General features: G+C 36.1%; 1 protein-coding gene across 5 annotated transcripts; it reads right to left on the reverse strand.

Moving 5' to 3' along the window:
• Window positions 1-1,253: 1,253 nt before the first annotated feature.
• On the reverse strand, window positions 1,254-23,133 carry LOC103707452 (replication factor C subunit 1). Of its 5 annotated transcripts, none has more exons than XM_026804996.2 (24): window positions 23,027-23,133; window positions 22,466-22,601; window positions 22,221-22,346; window positions 21,266-21,769; window positions 21,108-21,175; window positions 20,908-20,983; window positions 20,767-20,828; window positions 20,525-20,676; window positions 16,936-17,096; window positions 16,662-16,850; window positions 16,411-16,532; window positions 16,116-16,323; window positions 15,217-15,270; window positions 14,725-14,894; window positions 11,859-11,949; window positions 10,506-10,687; window positions 10,318-10,357; window positions 9,262-9,386; window positions 7,171-7,243; window positions 6,982-7,074; window positions 3,048-3,294; window positions 2,290-2,358; window positions 2,023-2,198; window positions 1,254-1,756 (listed from the first exon to the last, which is right to left on the reverse strand). In XM_026804996.2, the coding sequence occupies exons 2-23, from the start codon at window positions 22,466-22,468 to the stop codon at window positions 2,053-2,055; spliced, it is 2,961 nt and encodes a 986-aa protein (XP_026660797.1). In that variant the 5' UTR covers window positions 22,469-22,601; window positions 23,027-23,133; the 3' UTR covers window positions 1,254-1,756; window positions 2,023-2,052. The 5 variants fall into 5 exon arrangements, with proteins under 5 accessions (XP_026660797.1, XP_008790189.1, XP_008790185.1 ...); XM_008791967.4 differs by having other exon boundaries at window positions 1,258-1,649; window positions 16,936-17,078; XM_008791963.4 differs by having other exon boundaries at window positions 1,258-1,649; window positions 2,290-2,355.
• Window positions 23,134-23,722: the final 589 nt, after the last annotated feature.

Genomic DNA, 23,722 nt, shown 5'->3' on the forward strand with positions numbered 1-23,722 from the left:
TCCCGAGACTTGTCATTCTTCTGATTGGCTCTTTTTTCATTGAAGGTTAGTTTTCATATGGATGGATCGATTTGCATTAGAATTTGTTAAAAGCAAGTTTAAAGGTGAAGCAAAAAATTTGGTGGAGAATAGTTGAATACTACAGCAAGGCTCTTTTTTCGTTGAAGATTACTTTTCGTACGGATGGATCAATTTGCATAGAATTTGTCAAAAGAAAGTTTACAGGTGAAGCAAAGAAATTTGGTGGAGAATAGTTGAATACTACAATCAGCGCTGTAATGTAACCAGTAGAACATTAGATTTGATGAGAAGTAAAATAATGCCCTCTAGGAAGTCAAACTATCCAAACTTACAATAGGCTCCTTGTAAGGAAAGAGAAAATCATCTTTAGGAGTGCTATCCATAAGCCAATCTTTAAAGAAGAGAGGTACCACAAGCAAGCCACTTCTACTCTTACTAAACCAATAGTTCGTGATTCTAAAACTTTCAAAGGTCAGAGGTGCAAGGCCGAAGACCCTTAAAAAGTTGGTAGAGGCTATCAATTGTCCCATCTTCAGGTTTATTTTCTGTTTCTGATTCAAGTTTCTACTATACTCTTTGATCTCATGCGGGCATGCCTGATTTGCATACATCACAGTCCCATGCTACATCTTGGAGACCTAGATATTATGGAGGAGAAGGCCCATTGTATAATCCCTACTACTAGTGAGGAGCCAAAGGAGCAATCTCTTTCCGCCATGTAATTATGCAGAGGGGTTAAGGAAGTTGAGGTGGCATACTAGTGAGGAGCCAAAGGAGAAGCCCACGAAGGAGGTCCCTCCACCCGAAATTGCAAGTCTTCGAGCAGTTCAAGGATATTCTCGGAACTTTTAGATGCTGGTTCATTCGGCTATCAAAAGCACCACATGGAGCCTCACTCTTTTTCTAGAAAAAGAGTGATGGGAGCCTCCACTTATACATTGAATATAGAGCACTTAACAAGGTGACCATCAAAACAAGCATCACATTCCACTAGGGAAAGATCTCTTTGATCGGTTTGGCGAGGCTCAATTCTTCAGCAAGCTTGAGCTGCCATGAGGATACCATCAAGTACGGATCGACCAAACAGGATCTTAGTTCTTGATTATGCTACTTGGCTTGAAAAATGCTCCAACATTCTACACCTGCATGAATAAGTTCTTCTACCCTACCTCAACAGGTTTGTATGCCTTGACGACATAGTGATTTATAGCCATGCCGTGGAAGAGATGCTGTGGCAATATACGAACAAGATCAACAAGTTCCTTAATGATGCAAAGAGGACATCGGTGCCATAAGTGGGGAACAGCTCCTCCCACAATAAGATTGCAGGAAATTCACTCAAACTCTTAATGGACTACAGAAGCTTGCAAGTCTTGTGGCGCTATAGATATTTCAACTACTTTCTAGAAGATATTTCTAATGCTCATAAGTATCTTGTTTCCGGAACGTACTCACTTCACCCCGCCACTTACCGATCAAGACTCATGGCTGAAAGAAGAGAGAGCTGTGTTTGGAAGAGTTGTTCACATTTGGGAAATGGGAGCAGCTGCAGCCGTGGGTTCGTCGAGGATGGTCCATCCATTCCTCCATGATCTTGAGACCCCTGGACTCCCACGTCCCACTCCTGACTGCAAAATATAATCTCCATCTCAATATCCTGTTGCAGTTTTTCGAAACAAACTACAAGGGGACAGCCCTTGGCAGACCAAAACACTTAGTAGAAATCTTCTTGCCTCTGTTAAAAAAGTAAACATTCGACAGCAACTCCAAAACAAAAACCTACCTTACAAGAAAAAGGAAAAACAAATTGATACATGGGCAAGTAATCCATTTTACGAGAAAACATTAATCACTTTAATTTGGAAAGAGGCCAAATGAGAAATTGCTAAATGACATGATGCAAATACAACGCACATCAAAACATAGAACTTGAAGGTTGTGGACAACATATAATCCATAACAGCTATACATCCAAAACCCGAGGCTCGGCAGATGCCTTACCAAAATGATGTTAAACAATTTATGCTCTGGCTAAGCGGCCCTCTTTCTCTTTCCACCACCTGAACCTCGGGGGCCCTTCTCTGCGGACTCAGACCCCTTGGATTTGCCTGCAGGGGTCTTCTTGGCACCTGACTTTGACTTCCCATTACTTTTCAAATCAAGCTCCACTTGAACTCCTATCGACACATGAAATGAACATCAACCAAAAGAATTCATAAAAGATGTTTTCGATTATGTCGAGAAAAGGGTAAATATGCAACTTGAAACCTTTAGGTTTATTGCTAAGGAGATCCAGCTGTGGCTTGGCCCCGCCATCAGCGTTAATTCCAAGATCATCTGAAAAAAAATCGAAGAAAGACAAGATTCGAGTCTTAGAATGGAAGTCCTAAACGCAAGTTATTCAAGAAGAAATATCAATTATTGCTTGTAAGTATTACTAACATGATGCTTGAATAGTTCTCAGCATTTCAATTTATATTCGACCCGAAAACACAAGAATTACAGAAAAACAATAATATGCCGAAAGTCTAACTGGGTTGTGGGTGTCCCACTTGAAAGTGGGGGTGGGCACATGCTTTTGAAAATAGTAAACACATGAGAGGGTACAAGTACACGAACATACTAAAAGCCTGTGTCCACATCCGTCAATACAAGGTCAAGCCATGTTAGTGTCATTTCAGTCAACCAAATATATAAATATATATATAATCTGATGCCCAAGTTGTAGAAGCAACGGGCAGAAGGCTGCAATGATGATCCATAAGAATGTTAAAATGCATCTAGAAATTCACCAATTTACTAGATTTGTTGTAAACACCAAAGGAAGCAACTAGAAAGAAGCAGTATCGCCTATAAACAAGTAGGCATACTCTTTGCGAAGTATTCGGAGAAGATCCAGGTAAAATAATCAGAAAATTGAAGATTTCTTTCCAGATTTCAATAACTTGAAATTATTCGAAATTTCTGAGAATGTCTGCTTACGAGTTTCACATAAAACACACAAAGTGAAAAGCAAAAGCACTCACCAGTATCTTCTGAATCAGAAGAATACTCTTCTTCACCTTCTGCCACAGCATCTCCATTTTCTTCAGCTAAACCAGTCTCCACTGGCTCCAGCATTGCTGCTATTCGTTTTTTTGGAGCCTTCTTCAGGCCAGGAAGAGCAATCAAGTCTGCTGCTCGCACCACACGAGAGCTGCTCCCCTGCTTATATGCCTTGGTTAATGCGGCTTTAACTGCAGGTTGAATTCCTTCCATTGGATTAGGATGGCCCTAAAATCAATTGACAAGTGTTAGAAATGCTCACGAGAGAAATATACTCGGAAAAGAAACACACACAAAAACGAGCACAGATGCACACGCACACAGACATGCTGGATGTTAGTTATGTAGAACAGACTGAAAAGCGAACCAAAGTTTACTTTGTCTGCAAAGAATGTCTTGCTGCACTAAAAATAAATCTAGCAAGTTGGATTTGCCATGAGGTCAGAGCTAGATACCCTATCCTCCAACCTCAAAGAAAGTCAAGGGGTTAAGACCAGGACCGTGATATTTCAGCCAAGAAGTGAACTGCAATTTAAAGAGAAGAAGAAGAAATTGAATGCCTATGAAACAATGAAAGACCAAACAAATGCCACATTAACACAAGCGTGAAGCCAAATTCACAGTCCAAAAGTTTTTCCATAAATTCTTCTTTGACCAAGGACTTGCACTTTCTAAATTCCTACAAAGATCTTGCACTTTCTAAATTCCTATAAAGAAATTGTGCTTTCTAAGTTCCAAAAAGGGGTGTTATTCTTCAAATATTAGATAAACACTAATTCTGGATTTTAAAAATTCCCTACAAGTTCATTCCTAGAGAATTGTTGACAAAGTCCTTGTTCTAGTTCCAATTCTTGCTGTTGCTCATTTTGGGATCTGATTTTCTGTATATCTTCTTATACGGCATCATTCCAACTAGGCCAATTCATAAGCAGCATCAGATAGCAAAAAGTAACCCTTCACTGGAGAAAGAAATAAAGTACCAGTCAAAATTCAACAAGTCTTTTTATCAGCTATGATTGAATTTATACACAGACATGCCACTTGCCTTGGACATGTGATTGCTTGTGCTTTCTACTTTTGAACTGTCTCCATCATCACGCATACATCTTTCTTTTCTTTTTCTATAAAGAAAGATCCTCATTTTGCTTGGTCGTATAAATATTGATGCAGGGGGATCACCAAACTCGATGTCAACCACTCTGTTCACTATCGGGAGGACTGAACAAGGTCTGAGAGCGAGATCTGTCACATTAAGAAGCCGAATTGCATACCAAACCGCTCGAGACTCAAACATGCTTGTATAACATCCTATCGAGGTGCTCTTTTTTTAAAATCAGATAACTTTTAAGCTCTGCAATGTGATGCCAATCCCTAAAAGGTCCCCTATACCTAGCAATCAGGGCCAAACCCATCATTTAGGCCTCAAAACAAATCAGTCAAAGAAAAATTCTTTTCGAAAAGACTTTAACCATGCACATCTCATGATTCCGGAAGAATTAGACGAAACAATTGCACATAAAGTTGATGTAAAAGTCAATATCTACCTCTTGTAGGATTTTTAGCTTTTTTTGTGATTATTTCCACTAGACATCTCTATTTCAGGAAAAATGTAACCTCTTTCAACTATAATAGCAATCTGACCTAAAGGGTGGACCTCACTAATATGAATAGAGGCTTCATAATTCGGTCCTATTATTCAATAATGAAAGAAAAGAGGACTTACACCCTACTTTCACTAATTTTTCTTGAAGGGATCTCTTCCTTGTCCCCAATAAGATCAAATATTTATAACTAGCTTCTCCAAAAGAATCTACTACAAACACAATGACTGTATTCTTCTTTTGATATCATTCATAGATAGTGAAACATTCCAGCCTTTTGGAACCTCATAGCAAAGATGTTGAGATGGTTCAGTTTTATTTTATTCCCACAAGATACAAGCAACATGGCCTAGGGTATCCCATTTTATAAAAGGGTAGCTCAACTCTTTCAGTTTTGCATCTCCTTGTAAACATGTTGAATTCTTTCCTATATCAAAAACAACCATTAGCAATGTTGTCAACATTGGGTTTGAATCATAAATAGTAGATGAGACAACATTAGAGACCAGATAATAGATCATGAGATTTTTAAAATGAAAAATTCAGAAACTTTGAGAATTACAGATAAGATAAATGATGAAAAAAAGCAAAACTTCATAATTAAAATATAAGAATCTAACATGACCTCCAAGAAACCAAAATATTTTCACCACCATAAGCTCACAAATAATATATTGAGGAAACAAACACCACATAAATTCTTAAAATATCCTCTACTTTAATCAAAATGATGTATACATAGGCCCACAGAATAGACGAAAAAGATCAATGATACTTTCCCAATCATCATTGGTAACAAGCATAATTCAGAACCACCTTCCTTTCTACATTCTGCAGAAAAGAAAAAAATCATCCATATCCTATAGTTGAATCTTATATGGCAACATAAGATTCAACTTACTACCTCTAAACAAAGTTGATCAGAATGCTGAATATGCTCAAAATGGAAGATATCACCAATCCAAATATTTGAACATAATAATCCTTCGAGACAGGAAGATTATAGCAGGCAAAGGAATGAAAAGGAGAAACAATGACAAAAATATGAATATTTATGTCTAGCTTTTAACTTCTGAACTCCAGCATCTAATATATATATACATACACTAAAATGAAGGCTCTGCTTCAGCATAGCTCTCCATTCACCACCTGTACAGATACTAGAGCTCTCCGTGTGCCATGTGATGCCCATATTAATAATATTATTAGTTAAGCTCCTATTTAATATTGTATTAAATAAGAATCTTATTAATACATTAATAACAAACTTATTAGCTTATCAAATCATATTAAATAAAGGAGTTTGCATAAGTACACTACATTAATATAGAAACTAATAATATTATTAATAACCATATTTGCTTAATGTATGTTAATATTAGTGAAAAATATTTTTCATTAGTACGGTACCCTGCCCATATCATGCATGATTCATTATATTACATTAATATTTTATTGCATTTTTGTGGTCATATTCTTATTTAAAAGTGAAAGTACAACCACCAATAATCCCACTATATTGCATTTAAATATCCTTAATATGCAATATTTTTCTATTTCTTATTTATACGCAAGCTAGATCATGATCTTATTATTTTATCATAATATATTATCTTACTATATTGATAATTATACATATACTATTAAAATTTTATATATTGATAGTATATCGTAATATTAATATCAAAAAAATATTTAGAAAATAATTTGGCTTTTATATATATTATATTTTATTCTATTTCAGTTATTTATTCTATTATGTCTATTTTATATTGCATTTCAACAACAGTTGGAAAAAAGAGAAAAAATTGCACCCCATGCACCGCGTGGGTTATAAGCTAGTTTATTTACTATTTGCTTTTAGAAGTCCAGAACCATTAAGGAGCTTGCTTTCTTGTGCCAGAGGATTAGTAATGATAGATATGATTATTCAAAGGACAGTTAAGTTGATCATAAATTTCGCTTGGTTTAATATGTAGAGAAGATGAACAAGTTGGAACTTGTACTCCAAGGAATAATACAATCCGTAGATATTATGATTTCATTTTACTAGTCTCAATCTGAAATGCAGACATACAAATATTTCATGCATAACAAGTTGGGATCATTCCGATTCATGAAATAAGACCATGATACCAACAGCAATTAGTATCATCTAATGCAGACACAACAAATGTCAACCATCGACCTCAAGGAATACAAAAAGCAACCAACAAAATAGTTAGTCAAAAAAATAATATGGGCTCATTTTTATTAGCAAATATTGAGAATATTTAATGGTTCTTTGAAAATTCTGAACCATAAATAGACCAACCCGGAATTTGGACATCTCCACGATGGTATCAAAATCCTCTTGACTTAGGGAATAAGTGTCCATTAATTCCACAACCTTCTGAACAGCTTCCTCCTGGCATTTGTTTTCACATGTTATACATAATAATTGTTCTGTTTTCCTTAAGCATAAAATCTCTCTGAAACCAAAGCAGACCAGAGAACATCAGACCTTAGGCATCACTCGCAGAGGGTCTGTCAGTTGTTTCAGCAGAAGAGTGAAGTAATCCACCCGCAAAGTCTCCCTGGTGCATTTAGATATTAGATAAAGAGTAGCATCTCCATTATAGATAATACAACTTCAAGCCTACTGAGTAGAAGGTATTTCAAAACATTCAGGTGGTGCTAGTCAAGTCATTGACCTAATAATCCTGAAACTTCTGATGTGCTTAAGTCAAACATTTTCATCTTCTTTATGGTCCTGATATAGATATTCACACAACTGTTGCAGCATACAGATAGAGATATTCATTTAAGTCTATTTCATAACACATTGACAAAGTAGAGGAAGGGCAAAAGAAAGTAATTCATATCAAAGGTACTACATCAAACAAACAGGATGAAGGATAAAAACTTATGAACATGGCTAGAAGGGCATGCCACAATGCTTCATCGCGTCTCAAAGATGTAGTTGGTCAATAGTTTTCTTGTATAAAGCGTTGGATTAACCATGCTCTGATTTTGGATTTCATGCAATCAAAAACTGACAAAAACAAATTGATTGCCATTTGATACACAATATTTCATTTAATAATTGTCATGATGGTTTAGCAAAATCTGCAGAAAGTCATGTATAAACACTATAGTTACTAAAAATCTACAACATGTAGACTTACTCATTTAGTTATGCAAACAATAAGGGAAAACTATTGAGTTCATAGGAGGTTTCGAACAACTACAAACAAGATTTGCAGACGATAAATAAAACAAATGGAAGAATACAGATTTACCTGGAGGGTGGTGTAGAAATATGTCATCACGGACATATCTACATAAGCATGCAGGCACAGATTAAGCAACTCAATCATCAAAGCCTTGGCACCAATACACTGCTTCAATCCAGCACTAAATGCTAATATTGCAACTATGTTGCAGAATTTTGAACTCAATTACAGCTTAATTGTTCATCTTTGACTTGTCCACTTTATGACTAACTTAAAGTTTTATGAAGTCCTTCCAGGAATAGCTCTTTCATATAAAAATACAGTATTAAATAGTGCTTATGTTATTTGACAATTAACAATGATTTTACTACTTACATCAGAATCAGAATGGTCCACTTAATATTAATATCATATTGACACGATTTAATATTAACATTCCAGTTATTACCAGTATCATTAAATGTTATAAATGAAAACGTAGATTATAAGAAATCAACAGGAATCAATGTTCACAAAAGTCTCCTTTTTGAAACATAGTTAATAGCATTTTTTTAACTAATTTCAGCATAAGTATCTGTATCAAGCATTCACGAATTCAATACATAAACTCTTATTATAAGCACCACAGCATAAATGAAGCCAACTTGAGACAAATCTGCATTAAATGTGTTTCATGTCTGTCAGCCAAACCATGTAATCTTGATCATATTGGCAAGCCCACCATAATATGGAAACTGTAAATTTGCCAATTCTTCATGGGTCCTTATGTGGATTATATTGGATTTGCATATGCATATAGATTATATAGCATATATACACTTCTATGACCTTCTTAGTCGTGTGTTTGACTTGACTTGCTGATGAGATCATACAGTCACTTAATCTCCACCTAAACTATGATGGTGTTTGAGCCCAGGACAACACATTTTTGAAAACTTTTGAGACTTGTCATACACTAGCCAAGTCACCATTCACTGTTGAATTGAATTGTCATGATGAATTACATGCACTTATTCTCACATACCATGCATTAAGGATGTTTTCAACTTGCATATAAACTATGAAATCAGATATTATAGCCTTATGGCCACATTCCAGGTTAATGAAAACCACCTGAACAAGTAATGGAGGAAAATATGAAGTGCTAAGTGAAATCAGTTTTGTCAGAAAGGAAAAGTTTATTTCTTTTTCTAGAAATTTCAAAAAGTAATGGCATTTTCAAAGGGAAATAAGGGATCTAGATCTGAAGTGTAATGTCACCAAGAGAATACAGCACTTAATTGATGGTGCATGAACACGAAAAGATCTCACATGTATTAAGCGGAGTATAGAACCAGCAACTAATGAGCTAATTATTAAAAAAAAATCATGTAGTTTACCTGTTCATATTAGCTTCCTGGGAAGCAAGAATATGAATATGGACATCCTCCAAAAGCCTCAAGTTCTTTCCCATTGTTGAGTTCTTTCCCAACCATCCACCAAATCTATTATAGTTTCGCTCTCCCTGAACCAGAAAAACTGAAAAATGAAAGACCAATTTACTAGTAGCATTTATGGAAAATATTTCATGTTTTGATGGGGTTTCTCTTTTATTGCAATTTTTCATAAGAGCAAGTAAGCCTCAACATCTTCAAGATGCTCATTAACATTCCCAAAGAAATAATTGCAGTAAAGTAAAATTCTAAAGAAATGGAGGATGAATGCCATTTATCTTCAAACCTGGTGGTGCCCATGTCATTATCTCCATAATGGATCATCAAGACAAAAATTTGCATATCAGAATTAAGCTGATATGATGAAAACATTATTGTTCTTATAAGGGTTTTTTGCATGAATACCCTCCTAAATATCGGATTTTGCATGAATATCCTTCCAAAATTGATATTTGCATGTATACCCTTGTAAAACACTTGTTTTGCCATTCTACCCTTTTTTATTTTTGTTTTTGCATATGTACCCATGCTATCTAACGACGTTAAAAAATTAACGGTTTCAGATTAAAATGACTAAAATACCCTTAATGGATAGACATGCAAATAGATTGTGATCCCAATAGGAGAAGAAGACAAGGACAATAGCATAATTTAAAATTTTATTTTATTTTTAATTAATATAAATATGATTTTTCTTAACACCGTTAGAACAACTGTTATATTACGGGCATTTGTACAATAACAAAATTTTACGAGAGTATACATGCAAATATCAATTTTGGAAGGATATTCATGCAAAATTTGATATTTAGAAGGGTATCCATGGAAACCCTTCTTGTAATAATTAAAACAAGCGCGGACTACACTTCGGCAACAATAGAAAGTAGTAAAAGTGACACACTGACTTAAAACATACTAGAAAGCAATAATTGCGGAATAAATCCCTTGCACTAAGCAAATTATAAATTTATAAATAAGTGCTTGCTGAAATTTAAAAATTACCGGTTCAAGGGTCTCCCTATGACCATGCATCAAAGCAGCCCTGGTGGAATAATTAATAAATAAATAAAACAAAAAAACAAACATACAAAAACACAAAATAAACCGAGAAATTGAGAGAAAAGACTTTGTGCAGGATGATCATAACATCATTAAAGGAAGCATTGTTTAGTGTTTGACAATTAACATACGGAATTATGCAAGAGGCAAATGATCCAGCTTGGGATAGCTGCCATTGGCGATATCTTCTAATTTGAACATTGACTATGTCACCATCCCCAATAGACTCAGCAGCCCGGGCAATCAGACTCATTCTTTTGACTCCATTATCATCCTTTCCAATAGAAGATGGACGATAGTTGATATAATTTTCCTGGCATTTAATGAAAAAGCAACTCAGGATAATTAAGTACAAAATATTTTTTTAATAAAATCTGTAGAAACTTTAGTTTCCCCTTGCTGCATATAGTTAGGGAAAGAGTGCAAAGACAATAGACATCCACATTGATGGTGCCTCCAAACTGTTAACTACCATATTCTACGTTATTAAAAACCATAAAAAGATATAGATGCAGTTTCAACTAAGTCCCTAATTGATCAAGCACAATCACCACTATATGCCATGATTTTAACTGATCCAAATTCTAAATTTGTAATACCTTCCCTACAAAAGGAAATTATGGAACACTGAAACTAATTAAACTTAACAGTCATGATAATGTCAACTTTCTGAAGTGCATTTCAATCAGCATGTGTGTGGGCAATTTAAATGGTCGCAACAAGTAATTAATTATATAACCTTAGCCTGCCCATCAAACTTTAAAAATCATTAACACAACTAGATCATTAATTCAAGTGCCACAATTAAATGTAAACTTAAAATGACAGAGGCAGCAGTAGTATAGCAATGGCATTCAAAGTTCAAAATTTCACGATTCTCATGCTTCAATTGTTTCTCTCAGGGGTCAGGACTTAGGAGTTACAGTTCCTTTGATGTACTAGCGCAGTGTAATTGATTCAATACACCTGAATAAAGAGTCAAATATCAAAATTCCCAAATTGAAGCTAAATATACTGATATTTTTGGCAAGTTGTACTGAACTTCCCAGCTGCCAAAGGAGTTGTGCTACATGCAGGGTGGCCAAGGGACTGCCTAAGTCCAGGCAGCCCAAGCAGCCATTTTTTTAAAGGTATTGACAAACCATTCCTCTGTTTAATATTTCAAAAGTACTTTATCATTTTCGAACCTACAACCCTATGTTGAGTGAGGTAAAGGAGTCAAAACAGATTAAAAATATTTAATACATGTTAACAAGTTAACGATAGCAATGCTTAATACAAGTTAACCAATTAAAAAATATATAAATCATATAGCTACCAAATCTCTGTCAAGGTCACAGGATGGATACTTCGGGTAAGAAGGTTTTATACTTCAAGCAGAAAAACCATGACAGATTATCCAAAGAAAAATCTACAAAGACACATTATTCATTAATGATATCAAATCCATGTTTGGAAAAAACATTCGTTTGTTTATCGCAAACCTGAATAATAAGAGGGATCAGGTCAGGATCACTCATGCTCAAGTCAACCCTCTCTTCCATATGCAATTTTCCACCATTGAAACCAAATAACCTACAAATGAAACAGCGTTAAAGGCAGAAGCAGTTCTGTATATCAGCTACACTGCATCAAAATTTTCGAAGTCAAGCAGGCCCTGAAATCAGCATTTTGGTAGTTTTAGTGGATATAAAATCAAGAACGAATCAAAGATGGTCTCCAAATTGGTAGAATGACATTGGGAACTATTTCAATCAACAGGATGAGAACCTGGCAGATACGAGCATTAACAGGTTGGCCTATAAGTCATATCCCAGATGACAGATGATAGTAAAAAACAATGCTGGTGAAGCATGATCAGCAAGATAAAGTTGGATATGCAAGCATGATATGTCATTGAAAATTCAAGTTAATTTTACTCATTGACTAAAGCTACCAAAGATAAAAGTAAGAAGTCTGTAAAGGATAATTAGCAATAAAATTAAATCGAATACACAATGTGTGGTGAAAGAAGAATAATTAAGACAATTTATTTTGTTCTTTTTTTAATATTCCTGTTGTTCATTTCTCCAAGAAGATGGCATGCCTTGGCGCAGTGATAAGGTTGCTCCATTATGACATGGGTGTCACAGGTTCAAAATGTGAAAACGGTCTCTCCACATATGGGGGTAACGCTGCAGCTGACCCTCCCTAGACTCTAAAGCGGTGGGAACCTCATGCACTAGGATGCCCTTTTGTTCATTGCTAAAAGTGGACAATGGCGCTAGTTAAAAGAAATGCAAAAGAGGAAAATGCACCTATGTGAAGATGGTAGCCCACAGCCAGCAATATATATGAAAACCCTAGAATTGATAAAATAGAACAACTAGACGTTCTCATACGGTCTTCCCAACCTCCATGGAAGTTGAGAAACAAGATAATGCAATGCTCTCAATTACACCATGCAACAAAACACCTAAGTACCTTCTATCAAACTTCTTTTGAACTTTTCTTATCAAGGGAAAGCAGAACCATTCTTTCTTCCAGTTGTTAATCATAGCAATGAAACCAAAGAATAAGCTGATCGCTAAGAACCAAAGGCCCATGAATAATATGCGAGTGCACCTTAGCTGTAATTTATGAAATATATATAATAACGTTACATGTACATACATCACAAGATCCTGTCTTCTATGGTAGTGTAATATGTGAAGCACTAAAGCCTATTAAAATGTATACACAGCACACGATAAGAATCACTGCATCATTTTAGAAACCCAAGACATACATGGTAGCCTTACCAATCTATCATCACATTGGCTCATCCTCGGAAAATCTCCACTACAAGATTGTCTTGCCACATCATCCTCCACAAAGTTTGCCACACTTTTGCTGGAATTCAGTAACCCCGTTATTGGACTGACTTGCCATACCTTCTTCATAAAGTTAATCAAATGTTGCCACAATCCAGCAACATGAATTCCCACATCGTAAAGATTAAGGATAGAGATGACATTCATCAAATGATTCTAGATCAAATATTGATTCGATAAAGGCTCACTTTTATTCTTCCTAATGAGTCTTGGAACTTAACTCCTAAGGTCCAATTTGACCAAATCCACTTCTATAAGTGGACGTAACAACTGAAATCACCTTCTTGCTCTGATATAGTGCTGACTACACAAGTCTACTGGTATCCAGATGTACCAGTTTCTAACTCGATCTTCTTTCACTCGATCTTCTTGCACCTCATGTTTCAAACTCAAATATATTTCTGTAATATCTGTTCACTTTGATTTCTACAATATATAACATCACAAAGATCCGATTCTGATGATGCTCTGACCACACATTAATCCATCTTGAGTCGATATCATCTGGAACAAAATGCGCTTGCTCCTATCCATACAGGTCTTTCCCCTGGATTTTAGGCCTCATCTAAACCTCTTTTAAACAATTTTCCATCTTATACATCGGAATTTTAAGCTCCCTGGGTGCTTAGTTACTATCCTTTGGAACCTGGGAATTTCTACACTATACATAGACTTACTGCCATGCTCACTTTTTACTTTTAAGTGGTCTTACCGCATCTTCTTTCCCTTTTGATGCAAGGAGTAAACAGGAGAAAGGGCATGCAAACTGTTAAGGTTAGAAATTTTCTGTGGTGCTTAGGATTAGATGGTCAGTAGTTCAGATCCAACATTAAAATATTATCTACAAAATCATAAAGGTGGACAAACCCCTACAACACTTTGATAGAGGCATAGGACTTAAGGTATCTAGTGGTCAGCATGAATTGTAGAGTATGCATGAAGTAAAAGGAAATACTTTATTTGCTGGAATTTTACAAGGAACTGTGTTTCCATAAAACTTGAACTTGTAAACTTCTACAGAAAAGGCTGAAATTAAATCACAAGATGGAAGAATCCCAAGGAATCAGATTACATTTGAATTACCAATCGTCTTATACTTTTTTCAACTATTATGAGCCAAGTTTCCAAGATCATCTGAAAGTAATGCTTTGCACTCATTTGAATATGAAGTTGACCCACTGGGCAACTTCAGCTTCTGCTAGTTTGTGTAAATATTCCACATTGCGAATTTGCCACTATCACACATGACAATCTACAAAGTAAAAAATTGGAAAAAGAAAACTGAATGCAAGTTGAACTGATCCCAGGAAATCAAATAAAAAGAAAGGCCATCATATGAAGAAAAATATCTAAGCTATTAGTAAAGATGAATTTTATAGGAGTCACAGGAAAAAAAAAACAGTTTCACTTATAACAGATCTGAAGACTTAATGAAAATTATAAATAAAAAGGAAGAAAAATAAAATCACAAAAGAAACAGGTGGTGAAGAATAATTACTTGTCAACGGCTGTAAAGGGTGAAATATCTTCATCTTTTGAACTACTAAGAAGGCGTTGTCTGATATCATCATAATTGATTACTGATTGCGAGAGGCTCATATACTGCAACTGATTTATTGCCATCCGCATATCTCCATTCACTCTGTTTGCAAGTTCTTCAAGTGCAATCTATTCATAAAGGGGGATCGAAGAGGGATAAAGCAGTATATATCAGTCTTTTTATAAAAAAAAGATTTATGTGATAGCAAATGAAAAACATATAAGAAAAAGGAACTGGGACTTGTAGATCAGCTGGAGTTTAGTTAATCATAATGAGATGGAACATCAATAAAAGAAATAAATGAGAAACTCATGATTATACACTAAACCCGAATAAGCAAACAATGTGGTCATAAACAACCTCAACTGCAGACAGACATATGGTACATGATTAATCAAAACAAGGACAGCGGAATAAAAGAAGATAGATGATGTTAACTTCACAAGGCACCTCATTAACTTGAAGACCTTCAGCATCTGCAATCTGCTTCAACCTCTTTGCCATCTGCCATGCAAAAGCTAGAAATCAGCTGTTATATTTCTACATTTTTCCAAGTTGTCACTAGAGACAAAGAAATCTACGTAGCCAAGGAACTACCATTTTCACCATAAAACTAGCTCTACCAGTGAAAGATCAAACAATCATCTTTACCGCCAGCACAATTTATCAGGTACACTAACATCCTAACAGTCAGCAACAGTTGATCATTCATTATTCTAAGAACATGAGGCAGCATTTTATATCCCATGTCAAGTCATGGTTAACTATTATATGTGATAAATTTTCCATACGAAAAAATCTGGAAAAAAAATATATTAGACAACTAGGTAAACAAGACATAAGAACAAGCCAAGTCATGCTCAAAAAAGAACAAGCAAAGTCAAGAACAAAATATGAAAACTATAGCTAAAAGACAACTATGTGATAATATTCACAAATTTACATTCAAAGCTTAATAGAGCTGGTAAAAACATTGCATCAACTCTCTGATCAATTTCTAATACAGCAGTACTTGTACAAGTAACTGAGCCTTAAGCATAGTGCATTTATCACACTATGCTCATGTATTCATATGTTTTTTAGCAATTAATAGCAACCAAACGGTCATCTATGAGCCTGCTATCAGCACCTATCCCCACCATGCCAACAAGAGGTGTCCAAAGGGTTGTGATTTGTGAACATGATCAAAAGAATTCAACATTTTAGCCGAGTCCCCTTTAATGAAATGTTTACTTACAACTTTAATCTATCCAAGAACAAACAAAAATTAAAAGCAATAGAGATCATAAGCCATGATAAGTAGATAAGCAACCACTGTTTTATGGAAACAACACACGAATTCAGACAACCTGCTGTTTAGTAGGCTTCCTGAAGTTAAGCAGCAGGCAGTAGTTGACAAGACTCTTAAGTTTCTGGCTGTAGCGGTCATTACAGATGCAAATGATCGGGATTTTAGATATTTTTATACTAGCAATAAGATCAGCAACACCACCTCTATCTCCAGCAGACATACCATCAACCTCATCCATGATCAGTACAGATTTTGGATGCTTTGACCTGTAATTTAGATTACCAGCAGTATGAGAACAAAGAAAGCCATTATTTCTACTGCGATTAAAAGACTTGCACCCATGTAAAACCAACCAGTTCTTGCGACAACTTAGGGCTTCATTGCTGACAAGTTCTTTGATAGAATTTGATGTATTTCCACCAACTCCTTTAACAATTTTGGTATCTGCCTTGCCACGATTATCACTTGCATTAACCTGCAGAAGAGATTGGCAGAAATATTAGGAGAAAAATAAGAGCAAAATATCACTAAAAAATGCATATCGTACCCAACTTACCTACATATCCCATGAAAAAGGCAGAACTATAAAACAACAGAAACGCACCTCAATAGCCTGAAATCCAAGCATCTGACTAACTAACTTCGCTGAAGTGCTTTTCCCAATCCCAGGAGATCCACTTAAGAGTACAGCTTTTTTGGATCCACTATCAGCCTGTTTTTTTCCCTTTCCCTTTTGGCCAGTATGCAGAAATTGTTCATTCCAATGCACTAGCCAATCATGAAGTTGCTTAACCTACACATGGCAACATAATGCTGAAGTTTCTGCAATGAAATCCAGTTAGGAAAATGATAACAAAGGTAAAGACAGAGTTCCATACAAGTGACTGGTTGCCAATGATGTCATCTGGAACCTTAGGTCGGTATTTCACGGTCCATGTCAATGAACTGCGGTCAGCAGATTGGATTTTTGGCTTGTCAGGAGAGGTGCTTGACTTAACAATTTTTGCAGCATCTTTTCTTCCTACAGAACCAACTTGATCTACTTAAGGAGACCGAATGCATCAAGATACATTGTAAAAGAATTATAATTTAAAGAAAATAAAATCTCCAGGACAATTACATAAATGAATAGCAATTACTTAGAATTGGAGCTTAGAAAGGGGTAAAGCAGACATGACATTGATAATGTTTTATCTGATTCCAAAATTCAATAGATAATGTTAAAGAACTTATAGGAGACAACATGACCACATATGCATGAGTGTACAACGTACCTGTGAACATATTAATGCAAGACACTAATTATGTTAAAGTCACAGTCCCTTCATTTTGTCAATTAGCATATCAAATAGGCTGCATCAGATCGAGATTCAGTACTGACTGAACTTGCTTACATCCATCATTGAGAATATAGAACTGAACCCTAGTATACTTGCTTGTTTTGGAATGGATAAAGGAAAGATGTAATAACATAAGGTATTTCATATTATATGAGCCTGGTTTGGTCAGATCTGGTACAGGTTGGATTTTGTTCTATGAATCACAGAACCAACCTCCAGGGAACTTTGTATCAAGCATGGACCAGGATTCTGCCGATGGTCTAATTGGATGAAGTCACCACAACCAGTTATAAGAGTTTGCAACCAAGAATCGACTAATGATTACCAGATGTAAGCATGTTCGATATAACTCTATCATATGATCAATCACATCTTTTGGGAATTTAAGAAGTTACAGACAATAGTTGGTACCTTAATGCACAAACCATAACCATTACAATAGCCAACAAATATTACTGCAGAGGGTTGCAATTAAATATATGATCCATCTTTGCTACCCATCCCTGTATAAATGAATATCTAGAATTACATCCAGTCTCTTTGTGCTCCTCATAACTTCCATGCAGATGATGCTAACGGGTCACAGGATAAAGAAAGTAACGCCCCTACCAGTTGAAATCATTGTCATAAATAACCATAGCCATCAAGACTTCCAAATTTCAATTATCTGGGATTGGCTTTACATATCTATCTTCATTAATTGTTAGGAGCTACAACAACCATCATGAGCCTCTGTATCCTTTCTCAGAACTTAAATCCATGCTTACCGAAGTTCTAAAACTTGGTTTTAGTTTCAGTTGAAATCCCTTGGTAGAGTTTGGTTTCAAGAGTTTCTGCAGTTTCGATAATTGTGCTCCAAATTTCATAGTTTCAGTCAAAAATATTAGAAAAAATAAAAAAAAAAGGAAGAAAAAAGACATCAAGAGAAGGTTTTTCACACTCTTTCACTTTGTTATGCGTTATCTAGGACAATATTTGTGCAATTAGTACAGTTTTAGGTTGAAAAACTGAACTATACTGAAGCTTAATGTATTAAATAAAAGAAGCCTCAACTCCCTAAATAGTTTAAGTTCTATCTTTACAAGTTATAATGGAATAGTTGAACTGAGGGAGATTAACTGAATTTATTATGGGTGAACTGAAGAAAGATCAAGTGGCTTTGTACCAAGTCTATCGCTAGGGCAATTGTCGAGGTGCAAGGGCAATCACCTAGACCAAAAAAGGTTAGGTCTATCATCTAAAGTCACCTAGTATATTTGACAACTATGAGCGGTCAAGAGGCCTTTTTTCTTATTTGCCATAATTCGCTACTCCTAATCATCGCTACTTAAAGAAGTTCCATTCGACCATTACGCAAGCATGCATGATTTAAATCAATCCATAATGTTGTGCACACATGTATGCATTAAAAATGTAACTATAAATATTTATGTAAGTATCGGCAGGGTCCATGGATAATGTATGCATTAAAAATGTAACTACAAATATTTATGTAAGTATGGGCATGGTCCATGGATAGCCATACACACACACAAAAAAAAGTGAATTGATAAGTAATATTCCATATATCTTTGACAAAAATTCATTTTCTGGAATAAGCAACAGCTATGAGATACCGAACATAATAACCACCTTAAGCAATTACCTAACATCCCAAAACAAAATAACACCAAAAACATCAGCATTATAAATTTTCATCAAAGAAACAATACTACTGAAGAAAAAAAAAGAACACAAATAGAATGAACCAAAAGCATAAACAAATCTTAACTATATATTATATCAAAGGACATATAGCAACAACTAGCAGGCCTACCAGCTGTATGTGATCAACAGGCACAAGTACACATATAAAATACATCAATTACAGACAAACGGAGCTATTTATTACTCAAATAGGCATATATTATATCTAAGCGAGAATCAGAGGAATGCATTTTATAAACTTACTCAGAAAAGAATGGCTAAAAGTTAAAAAAGATAATGCAAGGAGGTTCAGTAGAGGTGGTGTGTGCTTATGCATCCAAAACTTCAAAAAAAAAAAAAAGTTGCTATTGCATGGATGTCAAATGACAAGATTGCAGATTAAACTTCAGCCCAATGAAGGAATTACACTGATTATAAAAGAATCAAAGCACCAAAAAATGAGTTATCTGCCAGAGTACTGGGAGTTTTCATGTGAATACAACAGCCAAATGGTAAGATCAAAATAATTCAAGACCTTCGCCAGTCCTTATGTTAATGGAAAGTTAAATACAGTTTTTCTTAACAGCAATACAAATATGAGAGATATTTGGAAAACCCTCAGTAATCAGCTGTCAATCTTGTACCTTGTTAAGAAATTAAATCAGCAAGCAAGCTGGAAACAAGCACAAAGTCTACTCAACAAAAAATAAAGACCACAAAATCTAAGAAAAGGCAAGTGGATCAATATCACTCAGAACTAAGAGCAATACTGGAAATGAATAAGTGAAATATGAAAATATCGGATCGGGTGTTTGCAAGGTATGCCGACATAATAATCAAATAGTTCCACTATTCTAAAATGTGATGTTTAGGACTGCATATCTGTATGCGGCCCCCTAACCACACTACTTACCTTATTATATGCAGCTACTATATGTGCTCGGAACACATGGTTGAAAGATGGTTTGCCTAACACTTTGAGGACACATATGCCAGAGGATTGGTATTATATAGCTGCATATGCAGCCTACTTATCATTGTGTGACCACAATGTAGGCCCATGGGAATAAAGTATGTTCACGCTAATGGTTGGGTTGCATGCAGGTTTCAAGCAGGACAGCTAAATGTATATTAACACTGTAAAAATATTGCTACTGTCATTACATATAACATATTTATTTATTTTAGATATTTAAAATACTAACTGCATAAGTGTTTGCATATGCAACCTGCAAAAATGCATATGCACTATGCAGGCCCTTGACCACCTGCATACGACAGCCACCTTTTAAAACATCGACTAAGACAGATGCAATGATGTATAAGTCGAAACAATTTTAAGCAGCCCCCCCCCCCCCCCCCCCCCAAAAAAAAAAAGGAAAATACACAGACACACACACACACACAGAGGAATTCAGTTTTGAGCAAGTTCCTAGTATACCTTTTGCTTCAACTTTAAGTGGAGTACTCTTTATTGGTGATTTCTCAACCTTCTCCAAAGTTTTCTTCTTTTGTTCTTCCTGCACAGGTGCTTTTGCAGGCTTTGATTTTCGGATCATATCAAACAATCCATCCTCAGTAAGAAAGGGGATACTGCAAAAGCACAAAAAAGAAGCAATTAGGGAAAACCTGAGAACATCCAATGTCTTGGAGATACTAGAAAATCAAAGTTATGGAGCACACCCCAACTCTTTGGCTTTTGAAGATTTCCTTCCACCAATGTCTTCATCAGCTAGAAGGAAACTCTGTAAGCAAACCATGCCAGTTATAAATAGAACATGCAAACATAGGATACAAATAATAGCAAGATACTGGGATAATTACTGTTTTTTTGCTGATAGATCCAGTGACCCGACCACCATGGCGCTTAATTAGATCTTCTGCTTCTTCCCTTTCCAAACTGCAAGTTACAAGTAAATGGTTTGTGTACAAAAAAAATATGTGGAAAAATCGTGATTTTCAAGTAACATTTCCACTTGTTGACCCAAATATCAGGCAAACCCTTATCATTGCTAGCAAATTACCTGTCAAGTGTGCCACTTATAACAAAAGTCAGACCAGCTAAACATTCAGGAGCACCCTCTGGTACTTCCTAAAATAGCAAGACAGCAATGATATTTCAGAGTAAATAAACAGATTGTGTTAGTTCCATCAGATTGTGTCATGCTTTTCATTAAATCACCTTCTCTCCTTTGTGTGGTGGATCCTTCCTCTCACCAAAATTCATGAACCCACCTCTCCCACCACCTCTGCCTCTCCCTCCTGCAGCAGCTCCTGCTCCTCTTCCACCCCTGCCTCTCCCACCAGCTTTAACCGGAGTCTCAACATATTTATCATCAAGCTCATCTTCATCATAATCAACATCATTCTTATCAACGGAATTCTTAGAAATTCCTCCACTTGATCTACTGTTCAATTTCTTGGAGGGTTTGACCTCAGCTGCCTTTTTCCTGTCATTGGATGGCACAAAATCATCATCTTCATCCTTGTGAAACTTCTTTGCAGGCACTGGTTTAACATCATCTTGAAAATCCTCGGTAATTTTTTGGGCCTTCCTCTTTGCAGGTGATTTTTCAGTGACCTTTTCATCTTTTGTTGTTTTTTTAGAGCTTGATTCTGTTGCAGTGGTAGTTGCAAAGTACTTGCTAGTTTTTCTTCTACCAGAATTCTCTTGAGCTCCTTGCACCTGGGTATCCCACAAGAAAGTCCAAATGCAATGCTTGCATTAAGATGTACTAACAAAACCTAGATATCCAGGTACAGCATTACTGTAAGAAAGTGTAACTATTATTTCAGAAACAGATTCAAGCATGTTCTTTTGATCAGATATTTCCACATTAGAATGGCATTTAACACATATATTCATCTTGATGAATTAACCTTTAAAAAAAAAATCTTGAAATCAGAAAATATGCATTTCTTGAGTTCTTCACCGTCCTTTTGAAAAGAAAAATAAACTTAGATTGGATACCAAATTCCAACAGATTCCCAAGTAATATAGAGGAAACTATTGAATCTGAACTGAAAGCTCATTTCTATAATTGTCTTTTGTTGACAAGAGCTGATCCTGGAAATCACCCATTCTTTGTCTCTATTTGCCAAAAGCCCAGAACAAGGATCAAGGACGAGAGCGTTACCGATTTGTCTAAAACAGGTGCAGGCGGCTTCTCAGAAGCAGCCATCGCAGGCTTTGCCGCAGGCTTGGAAGCAGTCCCGTTCCCCTTGTCATGTTGCTTCATAAACCATTTCCTTATATCCGACGACTTCATCAACCCAAAACCAAAAGCCCAATTTTTCGAAAAAGAAAAGAAAAGAGCAAGCAAATTTAGTGGTTATTCCAGATAGTGAAAAAAGAAACAAGAAACCCTAAAACCCAACTCACCATGTTCCGGAATCGTGTCCGCCCAGTATTGATCTAATGCGAGTATGCCGTCCAAAGCTCTGACCTAACTCAGAAGACGAGGCCAACCATCATCCAGATCGAATCTTTTGCACCGGAACTAGGGCGCGGTGTTGTCCTGCGACGAGTAAAGAACATCAGACGCTAAAAATCGCTGCGGAGGTGGGGGGCCCAAAAAGAAGAAAGGAATCTAGGGTTCTTGACGGGAAAGGGAGAAACATATGGCCGGAACGCCGTCGGAAAGCAACAAAACACTCCAAAGATCAAATCTTTTCAACAGATACAATGATATTGTGGTTTTGAGAACGCAATAACGATCAAGAAACGTGAAATCTAGCGCGGGGGGGAATTAAAACCGAAAGAAAGAATGAATGAATGAAAAGGAGTGGGGGGGGCGGGGAGGGGTAAGAAATTAAAACAGAAAGAAAGAAAGAAAGAATGAAAGGGAGAGAGCTGGCTAGGATGGGAAAAAAGGAAGAGTATGGACGGAATGTAATCAAAAGTAGGGCATGACATTTCGATCGAGGGATCAATTATTCCTACCGAATCAGACTGCGATCCGTTTCTTGTTCGTTTTCCTGGGAGGGAGAGAGGATTGGGATTGGGGGATACTAGTGCGAGTAGGAGAGGGGGAGTGGAAGGGGGAGGATGGGGTTACTGCTACCCTTCATCATCAAGCTCGGGGTACGAATCTCGAGGCGCTGATTTTGGTGTGTAGGGGACGGGGACGGACGGATGCTGCTGCGGCACACGAGCGTGTCGTGTGTACCCCGGAGGCCGCCAAAGCTTGTTCGGGAAGGGGACGGGATCGGATCCGTGTCGGATCTTTCCAGATTTTAAACGCGGCTCACCTTAGACGAGTTTGGAAATTGGATCTGCAAAGAAATTTATTATTATTTATACACGTGCGACAACAGATATTATTATACTGCTCATGCGGTTGCTGCTTCTTCATCTGTTTACCCATGGGTGCAGCCAACAAACCAGAAGGAAAAAACAAAAAAAATAGAGGATAAGACATAGACATCTAGTCTTTCCAAGTAAAATCTTTAGAATGATGAGCTGCGAAGGAGGCCATACAATCAGCAGTACTATTTGCCTCAATATGATTTCATTTTGCTTGATTCCAAAACCATAATACAGAAGAAGAAAGATAAACTTAGAGCCCTTACAAAACTTTAAAAAGATTAATAAAATTTAATATAGATATTTTTTGGGACTTATGAATATTTTTTACCA

This window comes from Phoenix dactylifera, chromosome 8, assembly GCF_009389715.1.
Source record: "Phoenix dactylifera cultivar Barhee BC4 chromosome 8, palm_55x_up_171113_PBpolish2nd_filt_p, whole genome shotgun sequence".
Lineage (NCBI taxonomy): Eukaryota > Viridiplantae > Streptophyta > Magnoliopsida > Arecales > Arecaceae > Phoenix > Phoenix dactylifera.

Bases quoted from the DNA above. Each gene is read 5' to 3' on its own strand.
- LOC103707452 (XM_026804996.2), bottom strand. The intron at 7,075-7,170 runs GTCTGATGTTCT...AACAAATGCCAG, and splicing joins CTCTGCGAGTGATGCCTAAG to GAGGAAGCTGTTCAGAAGGT. The intron at 2,199-2,289 runs GTTTCAAGTTGC...ATGTGTCGATAG, and splicing joins CCTTAGCAATAAACCTAAAG to GAGTTCAAGTGGAGCTTGAT.